The sequence below is a fragment of the Pelmatolapia mariae genome, linkage group LG10_11, assembly GCF_036321145.2.
Source record: "Pelmatolapia mariae isolate MD_Pm_ZW linkage group LG10_11, Pm_UMD_F_2, whole genome shotgun sequence".
Taxonomy (NCBI): Eukaryota; Metazoa; Chordata; class Actinopteri; order Cichliformes; family Cichlidae; genus Pelmatolapia; species Pelmatolapia mariae.
In genome coordinates, this window is record NC_086236.1 from 55,492,451 (window position 1) to 55,513,638 (window position 21,188).

Consider the following 21,188-nt stretch of genomic DNA (forward strand, 5'->3'; position numbering starts at 1 on the left):
CACCATGTCTATCCTCCTGATCGAGAGTGTGTATGATAATACAAACCTGCTGCTGTTAATGATATTACCAAGGTGGTGATCATAAAACTAGGAGGGATACGATTTATAAATCAATAAATTGACCATGTGCAATAAACCATGTTATTGCTCAGTCAGGGGACAAACATACTTCTGTCATGCATTCAGCATAGAGCGGAGAGGAACCTTTTTAATTTACGGTAATTCCGGAAGGTAATATTTTACAAAATAAAACATGACAAATATGTCAGAGCCATAATAGATAAAGCTGGGGCCATTAGCGAAGTCTGTTATCAATATATGGAGGGTATATCAAATAAATAAAACGTTATTATTATAAGTCATTATGTGTTACAGAGGATACGTTGAGAAGGGATACTTGCAAGTACCATGGTCATGTTTATTCACTTTCAGCAATATATTTCTCAAACTACTTACCCACTAAAGCTGCTATAGAGCTGCATAAAATGCTCGTAGTATTGTAACTAACAGTGTACAGCAGCAAAACTATGATACAGTTTCCGAATAATCTCAGGCATCTGTTCTACCTTATGCTCTACAAATAAATAAATAAAATCATTCTGATAAGCCAATATTGCCCGATGATACAGTCCAGCTGAAGTACTGATGACGCCTCAGTTTACATGTGAAAACATTCAAACACATGTTGTTTAAAGGCATGTATCTTCCATTGTGTATTTATTTTTTGTTCAGGATGAAGCCATGTTTTTTCAGTTTACCCCTCATACATGCACGCGTTTGCAGGAGTAAATGTTTTGAATCTTTCACCAATGTATCATTTCAGTTTCTTAAGGACTAACGCAGCCACAGTGTCTCTTTATCTGATCACAATAAGGAATATAGTAAGGACCCACTGTGAGCAGCTGTCATCAGAACTGAAAGTTGCTCGCCGTAAAAACTGACAGTTTCACCCCTACACCCGCAACTGCACAACGCAGGCTTTTATTCAATAATCGCGTGAGAGTTTGAGCACTCAGTCTTCTTTGCGCCATTTTCTAATGGTTTTTTATTTTATTGGTACGGAAACGCTTATATGATAAAAGCTTTACCGGTGTGCATTCATTGCTCCCGGGTGTCAGTCAGTTAGTGAGTGAGATCAGCCCTCGAGCAGGCTGTTTATATGTGTGTGTGCCTTTAAGAATATCAGCCTACCTGTGAGCATGATCTAGAGAACTCTTCACCGCATTTCTTGTCTTTTTTTTTTTTTTTTAACAGGGTTACACACTAGTTGGTGATAATTTTCTCCTGATTATCACACACCGTTTAGGATCGTGCACCGCTCCAGACCGAATCCGCAGGGGCAGCGCATTAATTTGTTGGTCTTGAGCGGATGGCATCTGTCGCTTCCGTGGGAACTCTCTCCAATAGGAATCATACGGCAACGAGCTCGCTCTAAATGCGGACATGGGTGTTTCTCCAGACATGCATTTCCACGCATTTGTGTTCCTGGTTGCACAGTTTGGGCAGTGACCGCACCGCGGCCACATCCACACCGTCATGTTTTGCTTTTTCACGTCACTCTGACAACTTTGTGTGTCGAGACTGAAGAGCACTTTTTTTTAAATTTGGGATTACTGTGCCTGAATTTGCAGGAATGGTTCACCCAGGAGCGTGCTGCGTCCTCCTGCCTGTAGGAAGCAACTTCAAACAGCCGTGGCTTTGACCATCTTTGCCAGTTTCATGATCTTTTAAAAGAAAATAAAGGAAATCATGAGCAACCACAAGGGCGGCGGAATGGCATCGAAAGAAAAGCTGTATGAGCTGTGGATGTTATATTACACTAAGGTGAGTGCAAGTGCGGAAGAGCTGACGGTGACACCTGTTGTTGCCACAGGTCCCTTGCCCGAACTTTATTGTGGCCCCTAAATACATGGCCATACTCTGCGTGACGTGCGCTGCATTCACGGTGTGTGTACAGGGTCGCTCTTTGAAAAATCGAGGTTTTATTGAGGAACTCGCGTATTTTTTTTCTCCTGCTTTTACAGTGACGCTCTGTTAATGGCCGAATGGCCTTGTGCACACTATAAAATAATATCATGTCACATTGATGTGCCTCTAAGCTGTCCCCAAATTCGAAAGCAACGCGTAAAAAATGGCATTTGAAGCTGATTAACCACTTGTTCGAGTATCCGTTGTTATACCTGTGATGCAGGTGTTACTCAGACTACTTCCTCTTCCTGTTTCTGCTGCTTGCCTGTCTCCCCTACTGAAAGCATGCGCCTTTTAAACTGTTGGAAGATCCTACTGTCATGTATTACTTGAAGCATATGCTTAGGCTTTGCAGCCAGCAGCACTGTTACGCAGTAGCCAATTGCTTTCCTCTCTCCGATGTTGAATTGACTGTCAAATTTGTTTGCGTGGGAGTTTGGTCTCAGATGTTGTCCCCTGTGGGCGTGAGTGCAGCTCAGGTTTCTGGATGTTTATTAAGGTGTAATATATTGCTAATATGGATGAAAACAAATTAACTGGAGTAAAATATTGCATATGCTTTCATATCATGTTCCTACTTGAAGAAGGAAGACAGTTTGGTTGGGTATTATTATTATTTAATGAGTTTGCAATCTGCTTCCATGCCTGAGGACACAAAAAAGAAAAAGAAAAAAAAAGAAGAGGAGCGTTTTTTTTTCAAGTGTGTATGCGCTATATCTCATCATCACAGCAGATCTAAAGGGCTAGTCTCTTGACAGTGATAAAGCCTTCTCAAAGAGTGGCTCATGTTTCATTATGTATCTCACTGAATGTTGTTTTAATTAAGGGCTTAATCCCAATCTTGGAAAGCAGCCAACGACTTTATAGAAGAGTGAAGTCAAAGGTGGACAAACTGCAAACAAACCCTAATAAATGCATCACTGATGAAGGTCAAAAGTGTATCACCTTTTGCAGCATTTACTGTCAAAGTGGTGATTGTGGTCGCTCTGGGCAGATCCCAGAGGAAGTGTGTCTAATCCACTCCTCTGTGCTGCTGCTCCTCCTGCTGCTGCATGTAACTGCAAAGTTACTGAACTTTTCTGGTTATGCAACAAACAAAACCAGTAGTAGGTGCTGTCACAATCCATTGCTAGAACAAATCATTGGGGGGTGTGTGTCTGTGAGGTAGGGAGGGGTTGCCCTGAATCTGGCTCTGTCAGCTGTCTCACATCTCTATGTGCAAGATCACTTCCTTATTAAGCTGCCTCTTGGCTCCGTGTCACTTTTCTTCAGTTGCCCTGAAACCTAAAAGGACCAGAAGTTTCCTCCTTTGACTTTAAGAGTGGCACGTAGATTTCGCAGCATTCTTGAAAGTGTATTTTTCACGTGTATAAACGACATACCCCGTTGCTCGAGCGGGATTTGATTTGAGCTTAAATGTCACCGCTTTATGTGACTCAGAGGAGCACAGCAGGCCGTGGAAAGGCAGGAGAACCACTACAGAGAACAATCACTGGCCTCTCCTACAAACACCACCATGTCATTGTATTCAGTGTTTTTGTTACCCGCCTGTTAGTCAGGTAGACACAGACAATATCATCTTTTAGCACACAGCCCATCTCTGACTCACAGACCTTGTTTGTAATTTGTCACACTAAAGAACGTATTGACTGCTGTAAATCAGTCAGATGGACAAGAAACCTGAGCTCTATTCAACAGGGGGTTTTGTTAAAGCTGTAAATAAGCCCTCAGCTGCTTTACGCCCTGTAACACGTCTCATTTTAAGTCCAAAAGCGTCTTACGTGTCCCTGTTTGTGACACTGACAGATTTGTTATATTGGTTTAGAAATGTTGTGCATTTATCATCTCCTTTGTGCACCCTGACAAAACCAAAACTGGTGTACTCAAATTTTCAGTGACCTTATATTGTCCCGTGGAAGTTGTTAAGTATGTCACAACGACTTCATACATCATAACAATCGATTTCAGCATGTTTGAGTAAATGTGGTATCTCCAGCCTTTAATCTGTATTAGAAAGCACAGCTTGCTCAGGCTTGTCATTGATAAAGGAGGTCCGCCTCCTCTGACTGTGCAAAAAAATCACATTTCTTGCCAGACCTTTAGATCAGGAGCTAATGTAAAATGTTTAATAGACATTGTGATTGAGTAGCATATTGCGCTAAAGCCGGTGAAAAATGGTAAAAGTTCTGTGCAAGTGACTCCAAAAATCACAGGCAGACGATGATTTATAGGCTGATTATTTTCTCGATGCCAGCTTCCTATTATTCTGCCACATACTGTAGCTCAGTAAATACCTGCACAGGCAATTTAAATCTAGACTATTTACTCACAGACAAGTTCTTGGTTTTCAGGGCTTGCTGATGTAATTTTGTCAGGAAATGTGCTAAACAAAGTTATAGTTAGGGCACTTTAAGATTTTGTGCAAGAGACAGGACATGTTTGTGTCTTCAGTTTTGTGAGGCCAGCCTTTCCGGCACTATTTCATTGCTTCATATCTCACATCTAAGAATATTTGAAGGCCATTATAAAATCCTCATGACTTGCGGGTATGGAGGTACGCAGAAGAGTCTGATCTAATCGCTCTGTTGCATAACTTGTCAGATCTTGTCTGGAAAAAATGCAAAAAGGTATTGTTCTTGGGCATGTTTGAGCTTTTCACCGAGTCAGGATGTAGTAATAACCAGTACTTGATCAGTTTTGTTGGTTTGATATTTTATATCTATATCAATGTAATTGATTGATTGATCAATCAACTGGTGATAATAGTAAAAAGTTACCAGAAGCTACATTTATATCTTCTTGTTTTCTATTTTGTCCAATTAAAACCAAGGACAATCACTTAAGAATAAATAGGCAGCGAGTAGTTTTACTAGAGTTAATAATGTTGTACTTACTCTTATTGTTTGAGTTCTTCTTAAATATTGAGTCTTTAATTGACCTGTTGACCTGGTAAAAGTCAGGATAGCTCAATGAGTCATATTATCTTAAATAGCTGGTAAATGTGCTTTCATGCTGTTACAAATGCATCAACACGCACCACTAGGTACAAATGAAGTGATCAGTTGATGAGATGGCGGACATTAAAACAAATGAATCAACAACTGCTTTAATAAGTGTTCAAATTAATATCCTGGTAAAAAATTCCAGCTTTCACGTGTGAGAATTCTTTGTTTCCCCGTCATATTTGAAAGTACTGTACATAAAAAAATCTGAGGATAGTAAACCATAAAAAAGTGGATTTTCAGTCTGTTTAGATAAGATGATCAATAAATCTTCAAAAATAAAGAAATAAAAAAAGACTGATAGTTCCAACCTTTCAGGCTGCTCTAAGGCAGGAGTAAGCCTCCAATCACAGATGCCATTTTTCTGCAAAAAAGAGAAGCATCATTTTCAGCCAGTAAAGATGAGGACATGAATACAGTAAGATATTAGTCTGAAAGAGAAATGGTGTGTTATTATTCTGTGGTCCATAGTTTGAGGACCTAATTAAAGCCTTGAGACGCAGCGCTGGGCCACAGCATTAACCCAGCTGCCACCCATCAACAGCTGTGAAACCACCTCCTCAGATTTCTATGAAAAGAACAAATCACACATCCTTGCTTTTGTCCCTACACAGTCAGTCATGCTACTGTGTGTTTGTCCCAGTTACTAGTGCTTTGATGCATGTCAGCAAACTGTTCTCAGAGATACATCCATCCCTGCAGCTGACGATATATAGCCCTGTGAGCCCTGTGATTGAATCCCCTTGTGTGCCTGGGCTCCCCTGTTTACCGACCGAACGGCTAACCAGGAAAATCAAAGTTCTCTTTGCTTTCCCTTGTGCAGGAAGCTGGAGCGAAGCTGAATGCCAAGCAGCACTGAGCGGCACAGCTGCTTGGCCATGTGCAGAGAAAACAGAGATAAATGACATGCTTTATAGAGGCCGATAGCTCGTGGTTGGTTTGTGACATTTGTTCTAATTGTGGTTTTAATTAGCTTTTCTAATTGTAAATGTGTCTTTGAACTAGTTGCTGTGGCAGCTTGTTGATTTAGCTGCGAGCAAATGATTTGGATTTGTTTAGAGGGCCTGATCAATAGTAAGTCGATATGGGAAGATTTTAGGAGTCGTTAAAGGTGGAGACATAAAGCAGCGCTGTACCAGAAGTCTAAGCCAGTTCTGTTTTATTAAAAAAACACACGTTTTTTGGCGGGTTTTTATAAACAAGAACTGATTCAAACACCTGGTGGAGCACTGCTTTATGTATTTCCTCTTATTTTACTTTGTATTAGCAGACCAGTCTCACTTCCTATCTGTGATCTCTGTCTCTCCCTTTTTTTTAATCATACACTAAAATCTACCTGTTGCACAGCCAACCAGTGTACCTAAACTGAATGCCACAGCCTCTTTAGTCAACAAGAAAGCATTCTTTCAAATTAAAACTTGAAAACAAAGCTTGCTGCATGTAGTCATTTAGGCTGTCATTGCAGTTAAACCTACACTTTATGAAGCATATTAGTGTGCATACTTGTGAATTCTATTCAATAATGAAAAATAAAAACCAGCTTTTAGGTTCTTATCTTCGCCCCTCAAGTTTAAAATACCTAATTGTTCAGATGACAGAGCCACACAACAATAGGTTGTTTGTCATTTCCTGTTTTCGTTGAGCACACACAGAGATTTTAAAATGCAGTTTGTGTATCAACTTTAAAATCAGATGGGGGTTTTTCTGCATGTAAAGTTTAACCGTTTGAAGGCATCTAAAGACACTTTCTCCAATTTCAAATGCAGTTTTTGTGACTTTATAGCATCCACCTACTGTTTCAGCTGAATCTACTCACAGTCTTCTGGTCCCTGTCCATAAGCACAGCCAGACACACTTTACAAAAACAAACGCTAAATTTCAAAGTTTCTCCTGCGACATCTTTTTTTTTTTGGCTAAATATAGGAATCATAAATGTAGTCCCGGTACTTTATTGTTACTGTGGGATGTTTTTATAGAGGCCTCTCATCTATCTACACACAAGTTGCACTACAACCAAAAGAGGAAGGGGTTTGACGAGGAGGCGAGTATGAAGGAAATAAGCTTCAGTTAAAGTGACATGTAATTTCCTGGTTGCTCGCTTTATGCTTGAAGACAAAAAAACGAGCGAGTCAGACGCTGCTGGTGGTCAGGAGTGATGTGCAGCTGAGCCGCTGACTTTTGTCTACGCCGACGGTTCATCTGAGACTGGGTTCGCAAGAACCCGGCACCCTGCTCAGCCGCATACAATGAGAGATGGACAGGCACATAAGTCAATGCCAGTTGGTAATGTACATTTCACATTAATGCAGCATTAGGAAAGGCATAGTTGCACAAAGGGTTCACGTTATTAGATTTCTGCTACTCTTACTCAGGCAACTTAAAAATGCAGATCTAACATAACATGAAAGCATACATGTTGGAGAACTGTGCTGAACTGTAAGATTTTAATTGCGGTGCTGCTTTCCCACACGAGCTGCAGCAAACGCTGCTCACTCGAGCCATTTCCCTGCTGGTTCAGGGGGAAGTACCTGATGAATTGTTATACCATGTGCTGTTTTTTATGTTATTTGTGTACAGTGAGTCAGGCGGTCTGAGACAGCTCATGTCTTCCTTCTAAATCGGAGAAGATTCAGCGACTGCGCTTACTTGCTTGCTCAGTTATCAGAACGCTCAGGTTCTTTTGCCACATGAACATCAGAGAACATTTCTGCACATTTCTCTGTTTTTTGAGTTTTTTCAGATTGAGTTTTGAAACTTTACATTCTCAAAAGTAGGGCTACTTGTCTGAACTATCGAGGCTCATTAATAATGAGCCAGCTTTATATCAAAATCAAAGCATTGCTCATAAAAGAAAAACAGTTTCAAGTTGACCTGTTTCGCTCGTGACCTGCGTGTCATTTGTGTGTAACGAGATCAAGAGACTGCTGTGTGGAGGGAAGACTGACAGGATATGTTGCAGTGCAGAGACTGATGGTAGCTGTGATAGCAACTGTTGTATATAAACATCCTTGTACAAATGAAGTTGTCTTACATGACATTATAGAGGGGCAGTAATAAGAACATCTTGTCCGAGACGAGGATGTGCTCACGGTGAACAGAGGGCCGCTGTTGACGTTATGGGTGGAATTATGATTTGAAAGAAAGGAACATGTTGTTTTTGTTTCTTTCAACCTCCCCCGTGATGAAAAAGGAAAGAAATAGCTCATGTGTTCCTCTCTGTGAGAATTGCATCTCTTTGCAACATCCTGTTACAAAAACAGGTCATAGCATTTTCTGTAGCCACCGTGTGTCAGAGTTTAGCGCTAAACCTTTCTGTTTGATACTACTTGGTCCAACTGACCACAAAGAGCTTGCTTTTATAGGTGGGCATTTTTCATGCCCTGTATTGTTTACTAACACTGTACATGTGCCTAGAGGCGCGAAGGCCGATTTATTATAGCCTCACCTGTTTCTTCTTCCCTTCCGCAGAAGGATGTGGGCTATCTGCAGCAGTGGCTGGAGGCATTTGTGGCATCCTTTGAGAGGCTCATTGATGTGCAGTCGCTGGAGCCTCGGAGGTGAGCAGCTATTTATTTTACACAAACTACAAAGCCACAAATTTCCACCGGTTTATATTCCGCACTGTGGACATAGGATGTGACATGTTTATGCTTCACGGCCCCTGCTGCAATCCCTCTTTGCTCTTACTTCCCTTCTCTTCTCTCATGTCCTCCTCTCTCATCTCCCAGGCTGGAGGAGTGCAGCTCAGAGGTGCCCCTGCTCCCCCGGGAGGTCCTGGTGTTCCTTAGCACGCAGCTATGGCACAGTGCGCTACACCTCACCGGCGCTGCAGAGCAAAACAGCAGCACTCCACACCCACTGCTCCTCATCAAGTTCTTCATCATTGTTTGCAGGTGTTGCAAATGTGTTGTAATGAGAACTGTAAACATGTTGCGCAGTTAATAGGTTGTGCTAATCGTAGCATTCTGTAAAACAACTTGCAGACGTTCTCATGACGATAGGCAGGAGATGACTAATTAGGACAGGCTACATCTCGGGTTACAAATCATACGCCCGAATTTGCATCGCATGTCTCATGATGTCACCTCAGTTCACGCAGTGGGTGGAATTAAATCTTAACCACTATCAGTTCTCTTTATTCAACAGTCTGTACCAAAAAAAACAGGGTGTGAGGGGAACTGGGTAATTTATATTTTTCACAGATTTAGTAAAGTTTTTGAGTGTTTTTTTTTTTTATTAAAACAGATTTGACTGGTGATTCTACTGTAGATTTTTTTTATTATGCTCCACAGTGACTAACCAAAAAAAGTGCCCTCACCCCTTTCAATCTGTGAGACCTTTCCTAGCACCTTTCCTAACCTAATTCTATGAATTTCTCTTTACTTCTAGGAATATGGAGAACATTGATCCAGAGAAGACCCCTAGTTTTGTTTTCGAGACTATCAAACTTTTGAATTTCTGTTTAGACCAGGTAAGGCCCTCATAAGCAAGATTTCAGTGACACAGTTTGGCTCCCCATACATGGACAAATTTGCTGAAATAGGATATGGAAGTGGAGATCCAGTAGGCTTACACAGAACTGGGTAGTAAAATATATATGCTTACCCTAAGGAAAGAGAACTAGGCTATGGTTAAAAGAGAAGTGGGTGGGTGTGCAGTTGACCTTGTTTTCATTGTTATGGAATTTTTCAATTTGAAAGATGTTCAAACAGGGGTTTCTGCTCTGATTATGAACTACAGATGATGCAAATGTGAATAAATGTGTCCCAACTTTCATTTGATCAGTTAAAGAAGGGACAAGGGGAGAAATCGTCTCTGGAGTCGGTCGTGCAGTACGGACTTGTGCTGTGCGAGAGCCTGTTTGACCCTTATCAGACGTGGAGGAGACGCCTAGCAGGGTGAGTGTGTGTTACTTCAACACTGGACGTTGCCTGCGTGAATGTGTGGGAGGTGGAATTTAGGCGCACAAAGACTAGAAGGCTACTGTTATTTGCATTCAACGTCTTGCACAATCTTTTGTCACAGTAACACCTCATCTTGTTGCATCTAAGCCTTCAAGTCAAACAAACCTCATTAGTACCAGCGGTTTGAGTGGCGGCCGCACACTAACTAGGCGTGATGTGAATGGGAGCGTGGTGACTGGAGTCTTTGTGTGTTACAGGGAGGAGGTGAGCTTGCTGGAGAGGAACAAGTATAAGTTCTCCCCTCTGGCCTTGCCAGAAGAGCTGCCTGCCCTCTTCCATGGTGAGACACTCCCTTTCAGCTGTTCTGCAACTCTGATCTTTGTCAGGCTTCACATACCACAAGAATCAAACAGCTCCAAGTGAATCACTGTCTGGGAATAAAAAAGAAAAAATATATGTGTATGTAGAAATGGTTCAGTTGCTTAGCATGTTTACTTCGGGTAAAAAAACCTCAATTATTCTGCGTCTAATTATCAGGTCTCAATCAGCTGTCCAAGCGTTAGTAATTATAGAGTCACGTTTGCTCTAATCTGCTAGCCATGTGGGAAATCTCAGGCTGGACAAGTTTCAGTATGTCCACATTTTAGGAGGATTATCATAATACCAAGCTGTAATTGGCAATGTTAAGGGGCTACTTGTGTAATACCGAGCCTATAAGAAAGGCTTAGGCTTTTCTCTTTTGCATAACTGTAAAACAAAGAAGGCACTCCAAGGGACTTTTTCTGAGGTGTTGTGGTATGAAGTTTTCCCTTTCATTTATTTATTTTTTGCTGTTGGTCATTTACTATACCCCCTTGTGCTATTTATAGTGATTGGAGCCTGGAATCGGTCCCAGTATGCATTAGGGAAAGAAACAAACTAGAGAGGCTGAAAAGAAAATGTTTTTGCTTTAATTTAATTATATTTTGAGAGCGCTGCGTTTGTTTTCTGTCTTGTGGTTCCAGTATTAGCTTGTCTTACATAATATTGTTTTGGCTTCCTGACACAGAAAGTCTGCAGGAGAGCGAGAAGATCCCAGAGTTCCTCACGCTCAGATTGGCTCATCTCCAAGGCGCTGTCATCAGTGGAGGAAAGGTCTGCTACTCTATCTGTCCTGTCTATCAATAATCACTCAGCAGTCTGAGGAAAAACAGTAGACAGTCAAAATAAAATACAAGTGAGTCAGAGTCAAGCTCCGCCTTGTTTTTTTTTGCAGAAGAATGGTCTTCTCTCCATCACCCCTTACTCTGTTGATGACCTCTTCTCGGTCCTGCGAGCATGGTGCTGCCGGACCTCCCCTGAACCCAAGGACACCAGACTCCCGCGGCTGAGCTTGCAGTGCCTGACAGCGATGATCCATCTCCTGCACACCAGCAGCCCTGTGGAGCGCCAGGTGGAGATCAGGACCATCCTGGAGAACTACTTCCAGCTCCTCAACTGGAACCGTCCACTTAGCAGCGAGCAGGAAGACAGGCAGTCCTGGGAAGACAGCCTGATCTCGCTCCAGAGCCAAATGCTAAGTAAGAGCACATTCACTAAGTCTCAACTCTGCCTGGGTGCAGATTGTTCCCTTTTTGTTGATCTCTCTCAGTCGGTATGAAGGGCAAGAATCAATTGTCCCAGTGTGTGATAAATAAGATGAGCCAACATCCTATTGTTGTCACTTTTAGCTGCTATTCCTGAGATCCTGCAGTGCTCTGACAGACCAGTCCTTCAAGCTATCTTCCTGAACAACAACTGCTTTGAACACATCCTCAGACTCATTCAGAACAGCAAGGTCAGAGCAAGTCCTTTAAAAACATTTTGTGGCTGCTCTTTCATCTCTGTGCTCTTCTGAACCAGCCTCCCTACCAGTCTGTCACCTTTTTATTTGTCTCACGTCTATTTCCTCTGTTCTTCTCATAAATGTCACATCTGCCGCCTAATCTCTTTCTTCTTTGGTTACCTTGAAAAAAAATCGCAAATGTTCATGCTTCCATGTTACCTGTCCCTCACTTGGCTTTGATAAAGAAGTACCCTTGCATCTGTTGAGAGAGACCAGGATCACACCCGTCTCTCCTGCCTCTCTCGGATGAGGTTTTTTTTCTTTTTTGGTCTAATTGTCTGTGTTTTTGTGCTCTCTGTGTCTGCCTGCGTGTGTTTGTATGTCCTGTAGCTCTTTCAGAGCAACAGGCGTAGGCCGGAGCGTGAGGTTGTGTGTGACCTCACCACGCGTTTACTCACTGAGGTCGAAGTGGACCAGGTACTTTCCCCCACTCTGTGTTGCTATTGGACTGTCAGCAGGAAACTCAGTGCTCTCTCCACTCGTTAGCTGCTCTGAGCTATTTAAACAGGAAGCTTAGGGCAGGAAGTCTGGCTTACACTCATTTGTAAATACAGCAGGTAGCACTGGCTGTACATGGTAGTTGCCGTCTGGAGTTTCCTTTTTATCTGCCATCACACAAGTGTCCTGTCACAGCTCATCTTAGTTATTTCAGGTATTATGTTGATTTCTATCACAGATGTAAATAAGCTGAATTCCCTGTTGACAGCACTGAGCAATAAGAGCATGCTGTGTTTTTCATAGTGCATGAAATGGTTGCTTTTGGGTGCACGTCTTTCCTTCTTTTCCTCATGCATTAACTGCTCTGACGTGTGACTGGTGGTGCTTGTATAAAAGATCTGGCTCCTATCCTGGAGTTTGATGTTGCTTAATTTCTCGCAGTAGTTGAGGATTGCCACAGCTCTTTCTTTTTTTGGGGGGTTTTTTGGTTGGCTTTGGGTTTTGCATGCTGAGACCTATCAGTAATTAACAACGGGGCGATTGTTTGGTGACTTGTTCAACAGTGCGCTTACTTTCAGTACTTACGGTGTAAAAAAAAAAATAAATAAATAAATTCCTCTTACACTTTGTAGATATTCGGTGCAAAATTCATGTGTTGAAGCTTTTGTGTAGGGTTTACTTTTAGTCGTTTGTTTTGGGAAATTTTGGCGCCAGCTCATGATGATGCACATTTTTAATCAACTGTGCCTCCTTTTTTCCATACAGGTCTGGGAGAAAGGGTCAGACAGTATTACAGTTCATGCTTTGGGAGTCCTCACAGCTATAATGAGTAACTCACCCAATGCTAAGGTAAAGCCCTCCTTGATATTCTCTAGACAAAAACCTGCATGTTCTCTTCAACGCTACAAGTGTTACAATTCCTGGTTGCTGACCAGGAAAGTTACTTTCCGTTAATGTGGGGAAAGCTCATTGTATTTCCTTCCAATATATGGAAGTGTGCCAGCTAGCTATCCCCTGCAGAACAGCGTTCTCCAGCCTATTTCTGTCTCACTTCCCCTCAGGAGGTTTTCAAGGAGAGGATTGGCTACTCCCAGCTATTTGACGTGCTGAAGAGTCAAGGTCAACCCACCAAAAGGCTTCTGCAAGAGCTGATGAACATGGTGAAACATGAATTTTCTCATTTTCCTTAATGAGCACAGAGACAGTAGATGTCAAACTGCCCCAGTTTAAATGGTGTTATAGTCATTAGCCTAACCTGTCTATATCTTATCCTTTATTTCTTATATTCTGTCTTCTATCCAGGCGGTGGAGGGCGAGCACGCCCATGCTCATCACCTTGGCATTAGTAACGACCAGCCTCTGCTCCTGCTCCTGCAGTGGCTGCCTGACCTTTCAGGTCAGAGGGACCTGCAGCTGTTGGTTGCTCAGTGGCTGGCTACCGTTTGCGGTGGCTCCTTGTCTTGTCGCACGGTGGCTGTGGAAGCAGGCATGGTGGGGGCTCTGCTGCAGGTGCTCTCCCATCCCCAGTGTCTGGACAGGCAGTGTGCAGACTCCCTGCTGGGCCTCTTGCAGGACTTGGGCTCTCTATGTTTCAAACCAGAGGAGCTGAAGAGTCTCTTGAGACTCCTCAGGGTTGGCCAGGACAACGGCGCACTGGCAGGGAGGGTCCACCCCTACTGCACTCGCGTTATACGTGTGCTTTCAGCCATGGCAGCCAGAGAAGGAAAGGACAGTGCCTTGCAATATTTTGATCTTACACCCCCGATGGCAGGGATCATGGTGCCCTCAATCCAGCGATGGCCAGGCAGTGGGTTTGCTTTTCACGCTTGGCTCTGCCTTAACATGGAGTTCCCCTCTTCTCACTCAGACTTCTCCAACAACCGTAAACCTGCTGCCAGCTCTGGCATGGGTACTCAGCATGACATGGGAAAGGGACCACGCAGGAAACAGCTCTACAGGTAAAAGGACACATTTGTGAGCAATAAAGTAACAACACGATATAATTACATTTATTGCTGTGGACTAAAGTGCTTGACTGAGATGCTTTTTTCTGTAAAGTTTCTTCACAGCGAGTGGAACTGGACTGGAGGCCTTCTTCACCATGGAGGGCGTGCTGGTGGTGGCTGTTTGCACTAAGAAAGACTACATGGCTGTTGCTCTGCAAGACTATCCACTAGCTGACTCGTGCTGGGTGAGTGTGGACACCTTGGAGTATATGTGATGTAAAACATTGAGTTTTTCTCTTGAGAATAAAGTTGCTGTGAAGTTTGAACTAATGTTCACAATGTTCACCTTTGTAGTATTCAAACTTTTAGCATGGCATTTTTTCACCGTCAATACGTGAGTTTGCTGTGCTATATTCACAGCATTCAGTGGCCATAGTTCACATCCCAGGCCGCCGTCCTTTTGGTCAGAATTTGGTCACTATCTACATCGACGGGGAGCTGCGTAAAACCGCACAGCTTCGCTTTCCATCTTTCAGTGAGGTAACTGAAACTAGAATCTCATGTATTCTATTATTAGAGAGGAGTTCCTCCTTATCATTCTAATTCCTTCTCTTTGTACCCCACCCAAACCTGATCCTGAAGCCTTTTACATCCTGCTGCATCGGCTCTGCAGGCCATCGGACCACTACCACCACCACTTCTCCTAACCTGCCCACATCATTTTCCTCCACTCCGTCACCTGAGTTTGCCTTCCCCTCCCATGCCCCCTCCCTCATCCGTTCCCAATCCTTCCCAGCTTCCTTTGCGGGTGGCCGCTGGGGGTCCATAGGAGACTCCCCAGTGCACACAATCCCAGCAGGACTGCAGGACACAGAGTGGGGGACACCCACATCCCTGGATGGGCTCCTAGGCACTGCCTTCATCTGCCACGAAGCTCTGCAGCAAACCCAAACAAGAGCTCTCCATGCTGCAGGTAGGCACTTTTTGCTCTGGTGCAAAATGTTCTTAATCACTTTGCGCATTAGTGTATGTTAGGATTCACCTCTGCCAGAATTCAACATACAATCAAATATTCAGGAAACCAGCAGTAAAGAAAAATCACAGTCTTTCAGGCGTGTTGCTGAAAGATTAGTCCTACGCACACTGAAAACAAGAGTAGCTTTTTTACATGTGCACCAAGCGACGTTTGCATATTTCATGACCTACATTGCTTTCTACACTTCATCACAGGCCCCAATCACGTGTCCTTATTCAAAGTGGAAGGAGAGCTGTCTGAACTCAATAGCAAACTGCTGCTGTACTACACTCCACAGGTAGCTCACTGAAACTTTCATATTGCACTACAGTGCTTTTATCGGGTGAATTATAAACAGTACAGATTATTCCTGTTTATGCATGTGTGTGTATGTTTTCTTCAGGCCTTTAAAAATCAGATATGTCTGGACCTGGCACCCAATCACCATTATGATGGCAGGCTTACAGGACACAGGGTAGTGAACTGGGACATCAAGGTTAGATATGAAGCATTTTCAAATGTATTGTATTCATTTTGAAACTGTATCTCACATTTATGGCAAGTAAGAAGTGTTATAACTACCCTGCTATATGCCTGCGAACTCTTATCTATACTGTACTAATAATGCACTGAGCACTGCACAATGCTATTTTTGTCATGGTTTAATTTTCTTTTTCTTTTTTTTTATGATTGTGATTTATTTTGTTTTGTCCCTGCAGGATGTTATAAACGTGGTCGGTGGTATGGGGGTTTTGCTGCCCCTGCTTGAGCAGGTGTGTGAGGCTGAACAAGTTTACAATGGAGGTCAGGAGATCTCAGACTTGCTGGGGCCAGAACTCACTTCCCCCAGAGGCCCTGCTGCAATGCTGCTGCCGCTGAACAAATCTGCAGGTCAGTTAATCTTGAGTTAATTTAATTTTTTACTGCTCTGTGTATTATATGCGGCTATAGCATACAATCAAATAGCTGGCTCGATAAAATGAATCTCACAAATCTCTAGTAGTATATAGATAGTCTTCGATTTGTTTGCCCAGATTTTGAGATATCTGCTTTTCGTCTTCCATTGCTGTTCTCAAGAAAGTCCCAGAGCCACAGGGATATTGTAATGATCACACTGACTAGAGAGTGGGACTGTGTAATAGGATCCCAGCATGCAACAATTCAGTTTATAAAATGTCTTCCCTCCTGGCATTATTATTTATTTGAAAGTAGAAGCATTTAGGAAACACAGCAACTCATCCACGAAGTTTTAGACCATGTAAAGTTACAGACGGGTGTCACGGAGTGCGTAAATGTTGCCAATTCTCTGTAAACTCAATAACTGCAGACTTCTAAATCTCCTCTGGTATTAACATCAGCATAAAAACTGTGTGCCGGCAGCTTTGTGGCATGGGTTTCCATGGCCAAGCAGCTCCTGTAGGTGGCCCAGTACTTACATACACTCCATATAGTATACTTTTACTGGAGCTACTTTCTGTCCCTTGAAAAGCCAGAGTATGATCCTGCAACTATGTAAAATACTTTAAATGTAGCTTTTAACTAATGTGAGAATGAAATAACATTTAGATTCACTGTACTGAGGTAGCATCTGTAATCTTTTTAAAACTTTAGTAAATTAAACCAAGCTGTCAGCATGTCTGCATACACTGCATGTATGCTGGTCGGAAAGTATTGCATGTTTATAGTTTTCAAAGCTAGTATCACAAATATTCATTATTTCCTGTTGAATTTAGTTTAGATGTAATCTCTAAGTGACATCCTGACTAGTAGTAAATTAGAGCTTAGATGTAGTGCATGATGCAATGACAAGCAGGAAGTTGCAGACAAACAATAAGCATTGTGCAATCAATCCTAATAGGTTAAATGTCAGAATCTATGTGGGCATAATGATGAGAAGTCAGTAGGTCAATTCACCTAAGACTGGAAAAAATGTAACAAAATGAAACATATAATCTGACATATGTCTGATGACTCATCCTGAGATTAGAAAATGTCAATAAAGTGCCTGGTAATGCGAAATGATGACTGCCGGTAACACCGGAAAAAATGATTTGCCCTATTTTTCTTCTCACAGAGGGCAGACTAGAGAGAAACAGCATCGCCGCGTTCCTGCTGATGGTGAAAAACTTGATTCGCCAACACCCCGTTAATCAAGAGAGCCTCTTGCACTCCCACGGCCCAAGCATCATAGGAGCCATGCTCAGCAAAGTAAGCTCGCCTCACATCCTATCCATTCCATCGAGTGGGAACTAAATGAGAGAAGAACTGATTATCATCTGAAAGTGAATATCTGACCTTTTCCATTGTATTGATGCAGCGTAATCGCTGTGTAATAAACGGGTCTAGTGTTGTCGAAACAGCAGCGGTTCTCTCAGAATGACAATATCAAATGATTATGTGGGGCGAATGTATAGAGTTTGCTAGACTGCACAGTCACTCTTTGAATGAGAGTGGTGATAGCAGCTGTACGACCTGAAAAAGTGCTGAAGGACAGAGTAGTGTTTACTTTTTCTCACAGTGACATGGGAAACATTAGCCTCATGTGTTGCTAAAGTCTCAGAGTCTCCTGCTTTAAATATTTTGAACAGTCTTCTTGTGTTTAACTTTACACAGATGAACTTTTGCACAGACTAAGAATGTATAAGCTATAGTTTATTTAGTTTGTTCTACGAAAGTATGTATGGATGCACAAGTACATACAGGATGTGGCATATTTTATAAAGTGTAGTGGTATATGGGTAAAAAGCTCTATCCTGGTGCATTATATGTTGTTTGATGTTCCAGATGTTGCACAAGTACTGTGGCACACATACGTTTGAGGAAATGTCTGAATAAAACCACGATGAGCGTGAATGTCAGACTGATCTGTGTCTCATTAGTATAGGCCCCAATGCTACATGTTTGAAAAGGGCTAAACAAAATCATCCATTGTCTTGCATCAAACAAAACACGGATTAATGGCGTGTTTCCGAGTTACAATAGTGCTGATTCAGCAGCCACAGTAGTGTTTTTTCTTCATTGGGTCAGTGATAATTTCCTGTATGATTAAGCTCTGAACTTGACATCATCATACAGTATTCTCAGATGTAATTCTTCAATGCACCTAGCTAGGTGTTGCATTCGGTGCCATCTTGGTCATATACACTAACCAGCCACTTCATTAGGCACACTTTCCTATTACTGGTTGGAGTCCCTTTTGCCTTAATTCTTTGTGGCATAGATTCAACAAGCTGCTGGAATTCCTCAGATATTTTGGTCTTTGTTGACATGATAGTATCACACAGTTGCTGCAGATTTGTTGGTTGCGCATCCATGATGTGACAATCCTGTTCCACCGCAACCCAGAGTGACTGTGGAGTCTGGTGACTGTGGAGGCCATCTGAGTACAATGACCTCATTGTCAAGCCCAAGAAAGCAGATTTGAGATTTTGTTATATGGCATGTTATCCTGCTGGAAGCAACCATCAAAAGATGGGTACACTGTGGTCATGAAAGGATTGACATGGTCAGCAACATTACAGGTAGGCTGTTGTCCAGTTTTAGTAAGCCTGTGCAAATCGTAGGTTTCCATTTCTTAGTCAAGTATCATTCAAAGTTTCTTAAATCAAGTAAGACATCTTGACCATTCATACTTGCATAAATGCATTAAGTTGCTGCCATGTGATTGGCTGGTTGAAATGCTTGCATTAACAATCGGGGGTAATTAATAAAGTGGCCAGTGAGTGCATGTCTAAATGTATAATATTAATATGTTCGATCCTGTAAGGAAACTACTTCTTATTAGTGTGGCAGTGGCGCACAAACAGAAGTGTTATATACAGTAAACAAACACTACTACTTCTTCTTCTTCTTCTTCTTTTTTTAATGTTATTTAAACAGGGCTTCATTCCCAAAAATCCGGATAAATGAAAGCAAACTGGACTTTAATACAAACTGCTATCTGCTTGTTTCTTCTGCAGGTTCCAGGCAGTATGATGGACATGAATGTTTTCATAGCATGTCAGCTGCTGCTGGAGCAGGTTTTCAATGAGGGCAACAGTCTGCTCTTACAGCATCTCTACCAGCACCTGCTCTTTAATTTCCGCATCTGGACCAAAAGCCACTTTGCTGTTTGTCTGGGTAAGCCACAAGCAGCCCCTTGTTGTGGAGTAATGCACCTGTGAACCTTTTAATGTCTGCCGAAGCTTTTTGTGCCCCTTTTTATACATGTGCACATGGTGGGAGGAGAAGGAGAAGGGTTAAAGCGCAACAGAGTGGGGGCTGAATACATTAATGTCTCAAGTTCAGGCTGTGGGACGGGTTAAAAGTGAATCAGTGAGTGACGCAGCACTTCAACGCCCCGTGTTATAAATTGCTGCCCCTCTTCACCACAATCTTGCATATTAGTTTGACATTTCTAAATGTCAGCCTGAAAGAAGATGACAAAAGTATTCTTTGTCTCCCAAAGCACACATACAATACCTGCAGTCTGTGATAAACAAAAGCAAGCAGCGGATGAGGAGGAAGTACGGCGTTCAGTACATATTGGATACCGTTCGAACGTACTACAGGTAAACCTTCTGTTACGATGATGAACGGTCACATTAGGTAAATGATTAGTGTATTCAAAAATACTCATCACTCTTATCAGGTTATTGTAAATAACCGTAAAAAAAAAAAAAAAAAAAAAAAGGTTATTGTAAATATCCGTGTTTTGTTCACTTCCCTTTGATATCAAAACGTTGTTCCTCAGATGGGATTTCATTTAATTCATTTAAATATCTTTGGTCACAGTGTGGAGAAAGACGGCAGCTCTCTGTCTGATGAGAAGCAAACAATTCAAACCTCTCTCTTCGCCTTGCTGAAAGATTTTCTTAAGTCTCCTACACAAGAGGAGCTTCACTGCGTCCTTGCCTACATTCTGACTGTAGGAGAGGAGCAGCAGGTAATAACTCGCATGTTTTACAGCTGTTTTTATTTCAGGAGTTTAAAATTGCTATCATTTGACCTTTTCCGTGTAATAATTTACTCCTAATCTCTTTTTCTTTATATGTTGTTTTGGCATCTCTGCACTTTTCGAAATGCTCTTCGTGCAACTTCAAACTTTACCCTCCCTAATCCACATTTCTTGGCTCCTTATCAACCTCCTCCTTCACATCTTTCCCGTGTCTCTCTCACTCAGGTGGTGAAGGCCTTGGATGTGCTGTATGAGCTCTTGAGGAGCAGCCCTCCTCGCGAGCAGGTGCAGACAGTGTTGCTGGAGTGGGGCGTGGAGCAGCTGTACAGTTTGCTGCTCAATCCAAGCTTTGGGGATGAGGCCAGAGAGAGGGTCTTCAGGGTGAGATCAAGTCACCGGACCTCTGCTTAACATATTGCAATTTATTACACAGCAGATATGTGCATTGTACTGTAAACTGTGAAAATGGGATTCTCACAGTTTCCCTGTGGTTACCCTCTAGGTTTTGTACAAGATCCTCAAGAGCGAGCGTGTGTCGGAGCGCAACAAGCATCGCATTAAACTGAAGGATTTTGGCTATCGTGGCCTTGTTTGCTGTCTTGATAACATTCCCGTAACCATGACCACTGTCCGGTGTCTGTACGAGCAGGTCCTCGCTACAGGTAATACAAACACAAGAGTTTTCCTTTTATGATGGAAATGGATGACAAAACACATTTATCTGATGTTTAGATAAGAAAGCTGCACTTTAGCCCAAAATCAAGTGTAGTGGTCAGTCCTGTTTTTTGTAATGCTTTGAGAAAATAATATAATAATAGTTATAAAACTTTCTAATAATGACAAAATAGTGAATTAAATTGAATGTTTCACTAAAGGTTCATAAATGTATGTAAGATTAAAAGAGCAACAGGCAGAAGTCCAAAAAAGAAACTCTCTCCCAACTCTCCTAGCTTGCTTTTTCATGCCTCCCAGACCTTCTCAGATACAATATGCTGAAAAATTATTGCAGGTTCCTGTTTGAAAGTGATGCTGAAAACATATTGCCTACCCCGGCCTTGAATCGACTAACCAAACAAACTGAATAAACAGCAATAACTTCCTTCCATTAAAACAAG

General features: G+C 42.2%; 1 protein-coding gene across 3 annotated transcripts in view; it reads left to right on the plus strand.

The window, feature by feature from the left end:
* The first annotated feature begins 1,453 nt into the window (after positions 1-1,453).
* Positions 1,454-21,188, plus strand: part of nbeal2 (neurobeachin-like 2) — a 32,883-nt gene continuing 13,148 nt past the window's right edge. For 2 of the 3 annotated variants that reach the window (XM_063485861.1, XM_063485862.1), the window contains exons 1-25: positions 1,454-1,824; positions 8,439-8,527; positions 8,699-8,863; positions 9,360-9,441; positions 9,756-9,868; positions 10,132-10,214; positions 10,923-11,008; positions 11,130-11,433; positions 11,584-11,690; positions 12,069-12,155; positions 12,942-13,025; positions 13,238-13,336; positions 13,479-14,134; positions 14,235-14,367; positions 14,543-14,662; positions 14,765-15,095; positions 15,353-15,435; positions 15,541-15,633; positions 15,857-16,028; positions 17,212-17,345; positions 19,097-19,256; positions 19,585-19,687; positions 19,911-20,061; positions 20,299-20,454; positions 20,576-20,735. In XM_063485861.1, coding sequence (XP_063341931.1) covers positions 1,750-1,824; positions 8,439-8,527; positions 8,699-8,863; positions 9,360-9,441; positions 9,756-9,868; positions 10,132-10,214; positions 10,923-11,008; positions 11,130-11,433; positions 11,584-11,690; positions 12,069-12,155; positions 12,942-13,025; positions 13,238-13,336; positions 13,479-14,134; positions 14,235-14,367; positions 14,543-14,662; positions 14,765-15,095; positions 15,353-15,435; positions 15,541-15,633; positions 15,857-16,028; positions 17,212-17,345; positions 19,097-19,256; positions 19,585-19,687; positions 19,911-20,061; positions 20,299-20,454; positions 20,576-20,735 — 3,826 coding nt within the window. In that variant the 5' untranslated portion in view covers positions 1,454-1,749. The remainder of the gene's footprint in view (positions 1,825-8,438; positions 8,528-8,698; positions 8,864-9,359; positions 9,442-9,755; positions 9,869-10,131; positions 10,215-10,922; positions 11,009-11,129; positions 11,434-11,583; positions 11,691-12,068; positions 12,156-12,941; positions 13,026-13,237; positions 13,337-13,478; positions 14,135-14,234; positions 14,368-14,542; positions 14,663-14,764; positions 15,096-15,352; positions 15,436-15,540; positions 15,634-15,856; positions 16,029-17,211; positions 17,346-19,096; positions 19,257-19,584; positions 19,688-19,910; positions 20,062-20,298; positions 20,455-20,575; positions 20,736-21,188) is intronic. The other variant, XM_063485864.1, reaches the window with a different exon arrangement.